We start from the raw sequence: 14,781 nt of genomic DNA, 5'->3' as shown, positions 1-14,781 counted from the left end.
GAAAGACTACTCAGTAAATATACCACTTTATGGTTAAAAGAATTCCTGCCTCAGTCCTGTTCACTTTCACTGTCAGTCATCCTACCTATCCAGCTACCCACACAGATTCCACGAATCTTTCAGGGATGGAATAAGAACATGTACATATAAGGATGAGCGATGGCCGAGTGGCATAGGCAAGATGCAATAGATGGCTTGTCATTGCCAACAAAGGGTATATAACAAAGTATTGAGATAAACTTTTGTTATTGACCAAATACTTATTTTCCACCATAATTTGCAAATAAATTCATTAAAACTCCTACAATGTGATTTTCTGGATTTTTTTTTCTAATTTTGTCTGTCATAGTTGAAGTGTACCTATAAAGAAAATTACAGGCCTCTGTCATCTTTTTAAGTGGGAGAACTTGCACAATTGGTGGCTGACTAAATACTTTTTTGCCCCACTGTATATGTTTTATTATCACATACACCAGCTAGGTGCAGTGAAATGTATTGTTTTACAGGGTCAGCCATAGTAGTACGGCACCCCTGGACCAATTAGGGTTAAGTGCCTTGCTGAAAAAGACAATACTGCACTCAAAGTTTGAAAAACGTTTGGCTTTGGTAAGAGGCATTAACGAGACTGTAAAATATTTACCTTGGCCTAGTGCTAGTTAATGGAAGAGGGTTAGAGATAGTTTTGACTTTTACTTGAGCTCACATGAGGCAGAGCAGAAGACATGATCCGTCTTCCAATCCATAAAAGCTTGGTTAAACATTTTACATCATCAACAACTGTAAATTGTGAATTCCAACCATTTCTTATGACAGCATTACTTCACCCTTTCCAGGTTTACCCCTTACAGCCTGTTATGAAGCACTCAGACAATTACATAACCATAAATGTAGTCGTCCATTCCATCTCTTGAACGCCCCAGAATAATTTTCCCTTGGCTTTTTTTGGTGGCAGGAATCAGTGGACACAGACGTTATTTTTATTATGGCCCCCTAGCAAACCTATGGTTACACACAGTGCTTAGAGTCGATAAATCTCCTCCTACCCATTTCATTCCTTGTACACATCTGACTTATTTTCATCTAAGAACAGAATAATCTGATCAGAGAACATCCCGCGATGGTCAATGAGGATTGAATAGAGGCAGGAATGTCACATTTAGTTCCATGTGCAAAACCAAGAACCACTTGCCCTCAGTTCAGCCATTATACATGTACACTACAAAAGTATGTGGACACCTGCTTGTCGAACGTCTCATTCCAAAATCATGGGCATTAATATGGAGTTTAATATGGAATATTGCTGTGGGGACTTGCTTCCATTCAGCCACAAGAGCATTAGTGAGGTCGGGCACTGATGTTGAGCGATTAGGCCTGGCTCGCAGTCGGCGTTCCAATTCATCCCAAATGTGTTTGATGAGGTTGAGGTCAGGGGTCTGTGCGGGCCAGTCAAGTTCTTCCAAACCAATCTCAACAAATCATTTCTGTATGGACCTCGCTTTGTGCACAAGGACATTGTGATGCTGAAACAGGAAAGGTCCTTCCCCAAACTGTTGCCACAAAGTTGGATGCACAGAATCGTCTACAATGTCATTGTATGTTGCAGCATTAAGATTTCCCTTCAATGGAACTAAGGGCCCTAGCCCGAACCATGAAAAACAGACCCAGACCATTATTCCTCCTTCACCAAACTTTACAGTTGGCAATATGCATTCGGGCAGGTAGCGTTCTCCTGGCATCCGTCAAATCCAGATTAGTCCATCAGACTGCCAGATGGTGAAGCGTGATTCATCACTCTAGAGAACTTGTTTTCACTGCTCCAGAGTCCAATGGAGGTGAGCTTTACACCACTCCAGGAGACGCTTAGCATTGTGCATGGTGATCTAAGACTTGTGTGCGGATGGAAATCCATTTCATGAAGTTCAGAGGCAGTATGGAACTCTGTACTGTTGCTACCGAGGACAGACAATCTTTACGAGCCCCGAGCTTCAGCACTCGGTGGTCCTGTTCTGTGAGCTTGTGTGGCCTACCATTTCGCAGCTAAGCTGTTGTTGCTCCTACTTAACTTTACAACAACAGCACTTACAGTTGACCGTGGAAGCTCTAACAGGGCAGAGATTTGATGAACTGACTTGTTGGAAAGGTGGCATTCTATGACAATGCCACATTGAAAGTCACTGAGCTCTTCAGTAAGGCCATTCTACTGCCAATGTTTGTCTATGGAGATTGCATGGCTGTGTGTTCAATTTTATACACTTGTCAGCAATGGGTTTGGCTGAAATAGCCAAATACACTAATTTTAAGTGCTGTCCACACACTTTTGTATATATAGTGTACCTCATGGTAAGACTATCTAGGATTGTCAGCTGATAGGAGGTGAAACGCTTTGGCATTAAGGTGCAGCCCTTACAGCATTCAAAGTAAGTACTAAACACGTATAGAACCTTCATTTCAATAACTTGGACTGGGATCATTGCTCAGGGAACAAGTTGCCTGTAGGCACAAATCTAGGATCACTTCCCCAATAAAATGTGTTAGTGGCATGAGTTTCCCTGGGCATAGAAGGTGTAATTTGTGGAAGTCAGTGAAGGTGTTGTAGGTTTAATCAGTCCTCCATGTCCTTCCATTACATAGACTCATATTGTCCATTGTACTGTACACATTCTGCAGTTGCCTAAAGTAAATCCATTTTAATCTAAGCTCCAATATGTTTTCATCACTTATTCAAGTTGTTTTCATTTGATTTTCAACACTGATATAATTAATAAAGGCTGAGTAGGCAACCAAAAAAGTAATATTGCTCTCCCTGAATAATTGAAATAGCAAAAGGCTAAGGGATAGATTAAGTCCTTTTTATGGACTGAATTATTGAGATGATTACAAATACTGCATTCAAATACTGCAGACTGTGTTGACACTTTGCAGTACTGTTTTGCCCAGAGGGCAAAAACAGGCTGGCACCCCATGGGTGCCCGAGGGCCTCACAGACAGACACCCCATGGGACATCATTCTGGGTATTACCACTGAGTCACTTACAAACCACCATGCCTGTGTGAGGGGGCTGACTTAAGGTGGACCAGCTTGACAACAGATGAAGAAGATTAGGAACATATTCATTTAGAGCATTCAATTATTTTCAAGTTTCAACAAAATGATACTGTACAATGAGAAATACATGCAATGTACCAAATAAAGAAAACCACTTAACAACATTCTAATAAACCTGGGTATGACAGTGAAAGAAGTGCAGCTATTGATGATAATACAACTGCTGCTCGTGTAATTATATTGATGTTCATGGCTGTGCTGGCTGCTGTAAACATGCAGACCATGTTATCTGTTATAAATATTGTAACATGAGAAAATGTACAGTGCTGAGAAAAAGTATTTGCCCCCTTCCTGATTTCTTATTTTTTTGCACATTTGTCACATTTAAATGTTTCAGATCATCAAACACATTAATATTACACAAAGATAAGCCAATTAAACACAAATGCAGTTTTTAAGTGATGATTTTATTTATTAAGGGAAAAAAGCTATTCGAACCTTCATGGCCCTGTGTGAAAAAGTAAACCTAATAACTGGTTGTGCCACCCTCAGCAGCAACAACTGCAATCAAGCGTTTGCGATAACTGGCAATGAGTCTTTCACATCGCTGTGGAGGAATTTTGGCCCACTCTTCTTTGCATAATTGTTTTAATTCAGCCACATTGGAGGGTTTTCGAGCATGAACCTCCTTTTTAAGGTCACGCCACAGCAACTCAATCGGATTCAAGTCCGGACTTTGACTAGGCCACACCAAAACCTTAATTTGTTTTTTTTTACGCCATTCAGAGGTGGACTTACTGGTGTGTTTTGGATCATTGACCTGCTGCATAACCCAAGTGCGCTTCAGCTTGAGGTCACGAACTGATGGCTGAACATTCTCCTTTAGGATTTTTTGGTAGAGAGCAGAATTCATGGTTCCATGGTTTATGGTTCCACAGTAAGTCGCCCAGGTCCTGAAGCAGCAAAGCAGCCCCAGACCATCACACTACCACCACCATATTTGACTGTTGGTATGATGTTCTTTTTCTGAAATGCTGTGTAACTTTTACCCCAGATGTAACTGGACACTCACCTTCCAAAATGTTCAACTTTTGTCTCGTCAGTCCACAGAATATTTCCCCAAAAGTCGTGGGGATCATCAAGATGTTTTTTGCCAAAAGTGAGACGAGCCTTTTATGTTATTTTTGGTCAGCAGTGGTTTTCGCCTTGGAAACCTGCCATGGATGCCATTTTTGCCCAGTCTCTTTCTTATAGTTGAGTCATGAACACTGACCTTAACTGGAGCAAGTGAGGCCTGCAGTTCTTTAGATGTTGTTGTGGGTTCTTTTGTGACCTCTTGGATGAGACGTCTCTGCGCTCTTGGGATAATTTTGGTAGTCCGGCCATTCCTGGGAAGGTTCACCACTATTCCAAATGTTCTCCATTTGTGGATAATGGCTCTCACCGTGGTTCGCTGGAGTCCCAAAGATTTAAAAATGGCTTTGTAACCCTTTCCTGACTGATAGATGTCAATTACTTTGTTTCTCATCTGTTCCTGAATTTCTTTGGATCGCGGCATGATGTCTTGCTTTTTGAGATATTTTGGCCTACTTCACTTTGTCAGACAGATTCCATTTAAGTGATTTCTTGATTCAACAGGTCTGGCAGTAATCAGGCCTGGGTGTGGCTAGTGAAATTTAACCCAGCTTTACAAAAAAATGTGATTAACCACAGTAAATTCATGATTTAACAAGGGGGGCAATTACTTTTTCACATAGGGCCATGAAGGTTTGGGTAGCTTTTTCCCTTATTAAATAAAAGTAGCACTTTAAAAACTGCATTTTGTGTTTACTTGGGTTTATCTTTGAGTAATATAAAAATGTGTTTGATGATCTGAAACATTTAAGTGTGACAAATGTGCAAAAAAATCAGAAATCAGGAAGGGGGTAAATACTTTTTCACAGCATTGTATATGGGGCTATCAATGTCACAGGTCACAGGGGAATCAGCCATGCTGTGGAGGGTCCCTGGACTTCCTTTCGATGTGAATTCAGTTCTGTTGGTTTTTCCTATATGCACAAAACGAACACAGCTGACTCTCCTGATACCCAGTAATGCCATTGCTGTTTGCCAATCCGCACATTTTAAATGAATAATACACGTTAAGAAATGACTAATTGTCGTCGTGAATGATTTAGCATCCGGGAGCCTTGAGTTTCATCTTTGAAAGTGAGGCTCCTTCCACCTTGACGTCGAGAGGCGATTAAACTGCGAGAGTGAGATTCCTCCCCTCCTCTCCGTAATGGGGTGAATCTGATCAGCGCAGACCACGCACGCTATATAAACCGGGCGCGCGCCACGGACGGATTACAACAAAAAGCTACAGCTCCGTGGTCCTGATATCACTCGCAACACACCACCGCTGCTCCTAAACCAAATGCAACACAACACACACGGCGAAATGCAGGCCATTAAGAAGGCAATCTCTTGGAAACTTTTTATACTTTCTTACTTATTCGTGGAGGGTTCGTGCCAAGACTTTGGTGGTGGACAGACTCAATTTATTTGCACGTCGGTGCCCAAAGATATGGACATATGCGCCGCTACCTTGCAAAACAGTATGCCTGGAGAGGATCTGAAGACCACCGTAATGCAGCTCCGGGAGACCGTCCTACAGCAGAAGGAGACCATTATGAACCAAAAAGAGACTATCAGAGAACTGACTTCCAAGTTAACTCGCTGTGAGGGCCAGAGTGCGCCCGAGCCCGGACCTGGGGGAAGGAGAAAAGAGACCGGGATCAAAAATACTATGGGGGATGTATCAAGGGGTCCCTCGGACACTTTGGCGCAACTATCGCAGACTTTACAGTCTCTAAAGCAGAGATTAGAAAATCTTGAGGTATGTGGAGAACCATAATCTTAACGAAATAATAGCCTTTATACATTTCACCAATCATTTTGGGTGAAAAACGACATGTTTACACTCTGGGCTAAATCACGTTGCACTGTCCTGTCCAACTCGCACTGCCGCCCTCGTACTTTGTTTATCACATTTACTTCCAGGGGTGAACAGCCCTCCACCATGTAGGTTAATACTCTGCACTAATCGTGAAACTTAACAAGTCATGCTGAGGACAGACACCTTGCCGGGGACGAATTTAGTTGCTTGATGTAGGCTACCATGTTGCTAACAACACAGGGCAATAAACCTTAAAGAAGTTAATCTGGCATTAGTTTTGCAATGTCCCTCTGCATATGGGTTGTAATGTATTATTTAAACGTTTTCTTAACTAATCATTATTTCATTCCACAGCAATTCAGTCGGAACAACAACTCGGTCCAGGCGAACAGTCTGAAAGACCTGCTACAGAGTAAAATCGACGATTTGGAGAAGCAGGTGTTATCCCGCGTGAACAGTATAGAAGATGGCAAGCCTGGGCTGCGGAACGAGACGGAGCAGCGCGGTAGAGTGGAGTCGACTCTCACATCCCTGCACCAGAGAATCACCGACCTCGAGAAAGGTGCGAGCTCAAAAACGCGCCAAATTCTTGGCCGGCATAGTTTAACTAATTAGTATCGCCGTTTAAAAAACAAAAACGAGCTATTCCGAAGGACCTTTCAAATCCAACTGAAGTGGTGTTTATTACTAATGAATAGATTCATGTCAATATACGAAATCAATTGGTAATATGGCTGGTGTCCATTGCAACGCAGGGGAGGGGATGGGATCCGGCGAATAGCTGCATTGCTTTGCATATCCAATTCCACAAAGATGTGTGGCTTAAGGTGATTTACTTTTCAAGGCATGCGTAAAAAAAAGGATGGTGAAACCATCTGTATTCAGCACTTTTCCCATAATTCATGCAGATCAAAATGTTTAAATTCTATTGAAACAGCCGTCTCCACTTGCACCACTAGCCGTTTGAGCAGAGCAAAGTTCGCCAGGACCCTATGGAGCTCCAGCTCCTTATAGCGGGCAACAAACATGGTTGTAAAGTTCCGCCGAGGGAGGGGTGAGGATAAACCAGGACCGCTATTCCAACCCCTTTGCTCATGTGATGCCTATCATGCCGCAGAAAAAAAAACGTGGAACCACAAGAAACACGATTTTGTTGTATAACTACATTAATCAGTCAACCTTAAGCAGCAATCCGCTGCAAATCTCCCCTGCGCATTACGTGATGCTCAGCGACATATTTTACAACCTTCAAAAAAATAAAACTCAAATCCTCACGTTCATCTTGACCTGACAATCACAGTTGGTTGTTAAAGACAGGACAAATGTCCAACAAATTGGTGTCACTCAGATAGCCGATATAAAAGGCTCTAACTTCTATACAGTGCTTGACTTGGAGTGAAATATGTTTCTGTACTAACTTTGGGTGCTGGTACTGTTTATATTTAGGTTCAGGCGCGCCACAATATGTTTTAGCTAATATTTTATAAGAGGAGCAGGAGCTCAAGCAGTAGAACATTTGAGGTGCCAGTACTCAGTACCGATGAGCTCCTGCCCAAGTCAAGCACTGCATCTATAGGCCTAGGCTAGCCCACAATAATTATTGTGACAGGTGACATCTTTAACCTTGTCCTCTGTTTTGTTTACAGGTCAGAAAGAAAACAGGCCGCTGGATAAATTCCAGTTGACATTCCCGTTGAGGACCAACTACATGTATGCCAAAGTGAAGAAGAGTCTCCCTGAGATGTACGCATTCACTGTCTGCATGTGGCTCAAATCCAATGCATCCCCAGGGGTGGGCACGCCGTTCTCCTACGCAGTGCCAGGGCAGGCCAACGAGCTGGTGCTGATTGAGTGGGGGAATAATCCTATGGAGATACTCATCAATGACAAGGTATACTCACATGTTATTTTACATGATGCATATATCACCAACAGTATACAAAATATAATTTGAAAGCAGAGTATTTCATTGAAACTATTCTTAATGTATGTTCATGCTGATTGGAGCATGAAGGCCTGCACTGCAAACTACAAAGAAATATAATTTTTGAATTAGACCACACTGACTAAAAAGCCTCAAGCTTTTTATTTAATAAGTATGCAAGGTTATTTATTTTAGTTTGCTGCAGTGATAAAAATGTAAAAAACTCCACCCATGCATATGCTAAAATAAAATACTGAAATCCATTCCAGGTAGCTAAATTACCATTCATTATCAACGACGGGAAGTGGCATCACATCTGTGTCACATGGACAACTCGAGATGGAGTATGGGAGGCTTTCCAAGATGGAGTCATGAGGGGCAGTGGAGAAAACCTTGCTCCATACCATCCAATCAAACCACAAGGTGTTCTGATATTGGGACAAGAACAGGTATGTCCATTACAATTTTAATGGTCCGTTTTTAATCAATACACTTTGGTACCTTAGGTCATAATATCCAAAGGGACATGGCCTATAGCATAAACATAGCATCAGTCAGACCTTGAGAGAGAAAAAGGCTTATGCATCAATTAAAAAACTGAGCCGCTGACTCGCAGGTTCCATAATAAGATGGAGGAATTATCCCGTTTAGGCATGAATTTGGATCAATTATCAAATAAAATCAATAAAATAAAATAATATTTGTCTCATGCTTCGTAAACAACAGGTGTAAACTAACAGTGAAATGCTTACCTCCAGGCCCTTCCAATCAATGCAGAGAGAAAAAAAAGAGAAATAATAGAAACATAGACAAATAATAACACAAGGAATAAATACACAATGAGTAACGATAACTTGGCTATATACACGGGGTACCAGTACTGAGTCGATATGCAGGGGTACGAGGTCATTAAGGGAGATACAGTGCGTTCGGAAAGTATTCAGACCCCTTCTGCTTTTTCCATATTTTGTTACATTACAGCCTTATTATAAAATGGATTGAGAAAAAAACTTTCCTCGTCTACACACAATACCCCATAATGACAAAGTAAAAACAGGTTTTTAGAAATTTTAGAAACAACAGAAATATACATTTACATAAGTATTCAGACCCTTTATGCAGTACTTCAGCACCTCTGGCAGCAATTACAGCCTTGAGTCTTCTTGGGTATGATGCCACAAGCTTGGCACACCTGAATTTGGGGAGTTTCTCACATTCTACTTTCCTTCAATCCTGACTAGTCTCCCAGTCCTGCCGCAGAAAAACATCCCCACGGCATGATGCTGCCACCACCATGCTTCACCATAGGGATGGTGCCAGGTTTCCTCCAGACATGACGCTTGGCATTCAGGCCAAAGAGTTAAACCTTGGTTTCATCAGACCAGAGAATCTTGTTTCTCGTGGTCTGAGATTCCTTTAGGTGCCTTTTGGAAAACTCCAAGCGGGCTGTCATGTGCCTTTTACTGAGGAGTGGCATCCGTCTGGCCACTCTACCATAAAGGCCTGATTGTTGGAGCGCTACAGAGATGGCTGTCCTTCTGGAAGGTTCTCCCATCTCCACAGAGGAACTCTGGAGCTATGTATGGGTGACACCTCCCTGACCAAGGCCCTTGTCCCACAATTGCTCAGTTTGGCAGGGAGGCCAGCTCTAGGAAGAGTCTTGGTGATTCTGAACTTCTTCCATTTAAAAATGATGGAGGCCACTGTGTTCTTGGGGACCTTCAATGCTGCAGAAATGTTTTGGTATCCTTCCCCAGATCTGTGCCTCGACACAAACCTGTCTCGGAGCTCTACAGACAATTCCTTCAACCATTCTGTTTTATATTTTAATACATTGGCAAACATTCTAAAAACCTGTTTTCGCTTTGTTATTACAGGGTATTGTGTGTAGATTGACAGAAAAATCTATAATTTAATCCATTTTAGAATAAGGCTGTAACGTAACAAAATATGGAAAAAGTCAAGTGGTCTGAATGCTTTCCGAATTCACTGTATGTACATATACAGTAGGTAGGGATAAAGTGACCAGGCAACAAGATGGATAATAAACAGTAGCAGCAGCATATGTGATGAGTCAAAAGAGTTACTGCAAAAAGGGTCAATGCAGGTAGTTAAATAGTGAACCAATAGCTCCCAGGACTAACTATTTAGTGAACCAATAGCTCCCAGGACTAACTATTAAGCAGTCTAATGGCTTGTTCAGGGTCATGTTGGTTACAGACTTGGTGCATTGGTAGCGCCTGCCATGCGGTACCAGAGAGAACAGTCTATGACTTGGGTCTTTGACAATTTTTAAGGCCTTTCTCTGACACAGCCTGGTATAGAGGTCCTGGATGGGCCATACGCACTACTCTCTGTAGCGCCTTGTGGTCAGATGCCAAGCAGTTGCCATACCGGTGATGCAGCCAGTCAAGATGCTCTCAATGGTGTAGCTGTAGAACTTTTTGAGGATCTGAGGGCACATGCAAATCTTTTCAACCTCCTGAGGGGAAGAGGAATTGTCGTTCCTTCTTCACGACTGTGTTGGTGTGTGTGGACCATGATAATTCCTTAGTGATGTGGACACCGAGGAACTTGAAGCTCTCAAGCTGACCCACTACAGCCCTGTTTATGTGGATGGAGGCATGCTCAGTCCTCCGTTTCCTGTACCCACAATCAGCTCCTTTGTCTTAATGATGTTGAGAGAGAGGTTGTTGTTGTCCTGGCACTGCATTGCCCCTAAGGTGCAATGTTGAGGGTCAGAGTGGTGGATCTCTTGTTCCCTACCCTTACCACCTGGGGGCGGCCCGTCAGGAAGTCCAGGATCCAGTTGCATAGAGAGGTGTTTAGTCCCAGGGTCCTTAGCTTAGTGATGAGCTTGGAAGGCACATTGGTGTTGAACGCTGAGCTGTAGTCGATGAACAGCATTCTCACGTAGGTTTTATTTTTGTCCAGATGGGAAAGGGCAGTGTGGAGTGTAATAAGATTGCATAATCTGTGGATCTGTTGGGGCGGTATGCCAATTGGAGTGGGTACAGGGTGTCTGGGATGATGGTGTTGATTTCAGCCATGACCAGCCTTTCAAGGCATTTCATGGCTACAGATGTGAGTGCTACGGAGTGATAGTCATTTAGACGGGCTACCTTCACATTCTTGGGCACAGGCACTATGGGGGTCTGCTTGAAACATGTTGGTATTACAGACTGGGTCAGGAAGAGGTTGAACATGTCAGTGAAGACACTTGCCAGCTGGTCCGCGCATGTTCTGAGTACACACCCTGGTAATTAGTCTGGCCCTGCTGCCTTTTGAATGTTAACCTGTTTAAAGGTCTTACCCACATCGGCTACGGAGAGCGTGAACACACAGTCGTCTGGAACAGCACATGCTCTCATGCATGGTTCAGTGTTACAAGGCTTGACGCAAGCATAGAAAGTATTACGCTCGTCTTGTAGGCTCGCATTACTGGACAGCTCGCGGCTGGGTTTCCCTTTGTAATCCGTGATAGTTTGCAAGCCCTGCCACATCCGACGAGCATCAGAGCCGGTGTAGTAGGATTCGATATTGGTCTTGTATTGAAGCTTTGCCTGTTTGATGGTTCGTCGGAGGGCGTAGCAGGATTTCTTATAAGCGTCCGGAATAGTGTTCTGTTCCCAAAAAGCAGCAGCTCTAGCCACTGGGAGTGTGAGAAATTATCATTTTTTACTCATGAAACCAACATAGTCTCTGGGCAATTCGTATTATTCTGTAGGTAAATCTGTGACAATCCATTTAGTAGGATATATTACATCATGTACGTTACATTATGAATGGAATAGGGATTGTACAATATCATACAAATTATAGGATGTATAGTATCATATTGTACGTCTTACCCGGCCTTACAATAGCATATGAACTGAATGAAGTATATTATACTACACTTTGGGGGACGTATACTATTATACGTCTTTCTCTGGGACCAGGTTGCTTATTGCGCCATAACAACAAAGGAGCATTATGGGGAGAATTTATGTTGGCGGTTAGGGGAACTAACAACAAAGTTAGGATAACTTTTGTAAAAGGTTAGGAGAACTAAAATGACAAAGGTTAGTAGAATTTACGTAGCAGGTTAGGTGAAATTGGTTAAGTTTCAAAAAAGAGTTAGGGGAAGAGTAAGTTAAAATGCTTCAGTTGTCCCCAACGCGACTCGATCACACAACCTTTGGATTGCTAGACAGTTGCAGGTTACTCCCATCCATCCTCCCCAACCAATCTCCCTTTCTAGCTAAAGTAACTACACCATTGCTAGGTATCATATGTCTTGGAGGTGCTCAGAAATACGTAAAGTATGAGGCATAGCTGACGAAACAGGGCAACCCCAATTCTGATTTATCAGCTCACACTGCAATGGCAAAATTAAAAGCCGTTTGCATGGTAACGTGATTCATTAGTCAAAACAATAATCTGGATAAATGAAAAATAATACTAATTTGATATATGGGTTATCCTTGGTTTCCTCTAACAAGCTACATGGATGGAAGCATGGATACATTATTTAATGCACAAATTAACTCCAAAGGTTAACTTGAAATAATTGTTTTCCTTTGTGTTAGCACAATATCCATCTTCATGAATTCAATATTATTTTCCACAGGATACGCTTGGAGGGGGCTTTGATGCTACACAAGCTTTTGTTGGAGACCTGGCGAATTTTCATATCTGGGACCGGAAGTTGTCTATTGGAGAGATATACAACCTGGCAACTTGCAGCAGCAAAGCGCAGATAGGCAACGTGTTTTCGTGGTTGGAGAGCAGCATTGATATTTACGGAGGAGCCTCCAAGTGGACATTTGAGGCTTGTCGTCAACTGAACTGAACTGCAGGGAAAAGTGAAAGCCAATGAGAAATGCGTGTGTTAAAGCCTCTGTTGATAATACGTCTGATTTGATAGATAAAGAAGCATTTATTTCAGTAAATGACATCTGGATTTGTTATAGATATTGAGTACTTTATGTGTGGACACTTACTAGATTTCTACCTGTCTAAAATAAGAATCTGACCTTGTTCATCTTGGATATTTCAGTTGGATAGTTTTGGCATCTGGTTGGATGCTTCAAAGCGCTTCGTTCAACTGGCCGGTTTGTTATCTCATGGTCTTCAGAGCAATTGACACATACAGGCCAGCATATCACCACAACGCAGTGCAGACGCAGACAGCACTCCCCGATAAAGGACCACTTAGAACGTCCACCATAAGTAGAATTGGTGACCATGTAGTTGTCCCCAACGAGGAAATCAGGGAGGGGACTGGGGATCTGTCTCCGTCCGTTAGTACATTAGTGCGTTTGTACATTAGTCCCACGTGACATCTCAGACAGCGCTGGCCCGGTTGTGACAAAACTTGAATGACGCGTCTTGCGTTGGATATCTGGCATTTACAAAATTACACTGATTGGCCAGATGATGGAGCTATAACAAGATATGTTAAATATTTAAAATACATACACATTAATTACCCCGTTATTTAGAATTTTGTGAAAAACACTTAAAAAGCTACTCTTCTAACACCGAATGAACAATCTGCATGAAACTTGATATTTGGCATCCATGACAATATTTTCCAGACTAATGCCTAAAACAACATGGCCACTATTGACCAATAAATATTCACTTGGGCTTGGTCGGGCAAAAATTAGTCAAGGATATTTGTATTGTAACAAACGCTGTCAAGACTCAACATATGACTCAGAGTGATGAGTCTAGCTAACCCACAAGATATCTCAGACACCACTGGCCCGATTTTGGGTGAATAATGCCTCTTGCCATAGAGATCCAACATTCACAAAATTACACTTATTGGCCCAGGGGGGGATGCTATAGTAATCAACTGTATGTACGTTAGTCACACACGATATCTCAGACACCACTGGCCCGATTTTAACGAAACTTGGGTGAATGATGCGTCTTGCCATAGAAATCAGTCTTTTGCAAAATTATAGTGATTGGCCCAAGGGGGGTGCTGCATCATTTGTGGGTGACGACATGCTTACTGTTGCCTTGTTTTTATTGGACTGGGGACACGCATTTCAACCAATCATGTGATTTTGTTCATATTCCAACTGCCTGGGATTTTCACTGTGAATGACGGGTAGACTTGAAAAGGAATGTATACTTAAACGGTTATGAAACAGGCACAGCTTTCTGCTCTATCGCTATCGTTTCTCTATCACCACCTGCTTGACGCAATTTTGTGTAAAGAATCTTTTTTGCCAACATACAAGCCTGGGTGCCTTGGGATGTTGAAATAACTCAGCACATTCATTATGATTTGCAAAGTATTTTGTGTCGTATTTATTTTCCTTTAGGCCTACAACGAGATTTATTTCCAAAAGAGATGTTTATTATCGTAACACATTACGTTGGATAATAAGATGATTATTGTACATAAAAGCAATTCATTGAGGTGTTTGTACTTTAATGGGAATGTTATCTGTACAGTAACAGCATGACTTAACTAATTGCTGCAGCAGCATCAACAAAATCTGCTTTTACTATCCTCCTTTTGGGTTGAGATTTTATACTGTATTGTTATATGCTCAAAGCATGGCAACACTGAAATATGAAAAAGTTCTAATTTTTTAAATAAAATTGTGATACCTGAATCTATCCCTGTGTGAGTGTGACATTACTGTCAAAGAGTAACCCATGCATATCACAGGACTACAAATGTTTTTGAAAGCATATGAGAGTCCTCTTACATTTCTCTATAGTCTCAACTAACATTGTGAAACCTATTGTCAAGAATCAATGGCAGGTTCAGAGACCTCTGTACACCACTCCCTTTATTTCTTCTTACTAGATATGCACAGACTGAGAGGCCTGGGTTTCAGTATGTGGCATCAGTGGATGAACCGG

The 14,781-nt window shown here is 42.1% G+C and overlaps 1 protein-coding gene across 1 annotated transcript; it reads left to right on the top strand.

Annotated features, from left to right (window-relative positions):
- The first annotated feature begins 5,400 nt into the window (after window positions 1-5,400).
- LOC139364934 (neuronal pentraxin-1-like) lies at window positions 5,401-14,532 on the top strand. The gene is made up of 5 exons (XM_071102183.1): window positions 5,401-5,924; window positions 6,339-6,546; window positions 7,631-7,875; window positions 8,178-8,357; window positions 12,521-14,532. Exons 1-5 carry the CDS (start codon window positions 5,463-5,465, stop codon window positions 12,740-12,742), a joined length of 1,317 nt encoding a protein of 438 aa, XP_070958284.1. The 5' UTR covers window positions 5,401-5,462; the 3' UTR covers window positions 12,743-14,532.
- The last annotated feature ends 249 nt before the right edge of the window (window positions 14,533-14,781 follow it).

The sequence above is a fragment of the Oncorhynchus clarkii genome, chromosome 13, assembly GCF_045791955.1.
Source record: "Oncorhynchus clarkii lewisi isolate Uvic-CL-2024 chromosome 13, UVic_Ocla_1.0, whole genome shotgun sequence".
In the NCBI taxonomy this organism is placed as follows: Eukaryota; Metazoa; Chordata; class Actinopteri; order Salmoniformes; family Salmonidae; genus Oncorhynchus; species Oncorhynchus clarkii.
Note: the sequence above shows the minus strand (reverse complement) of the source record. Positions and strands in the feature narration are given on the sequence as shown.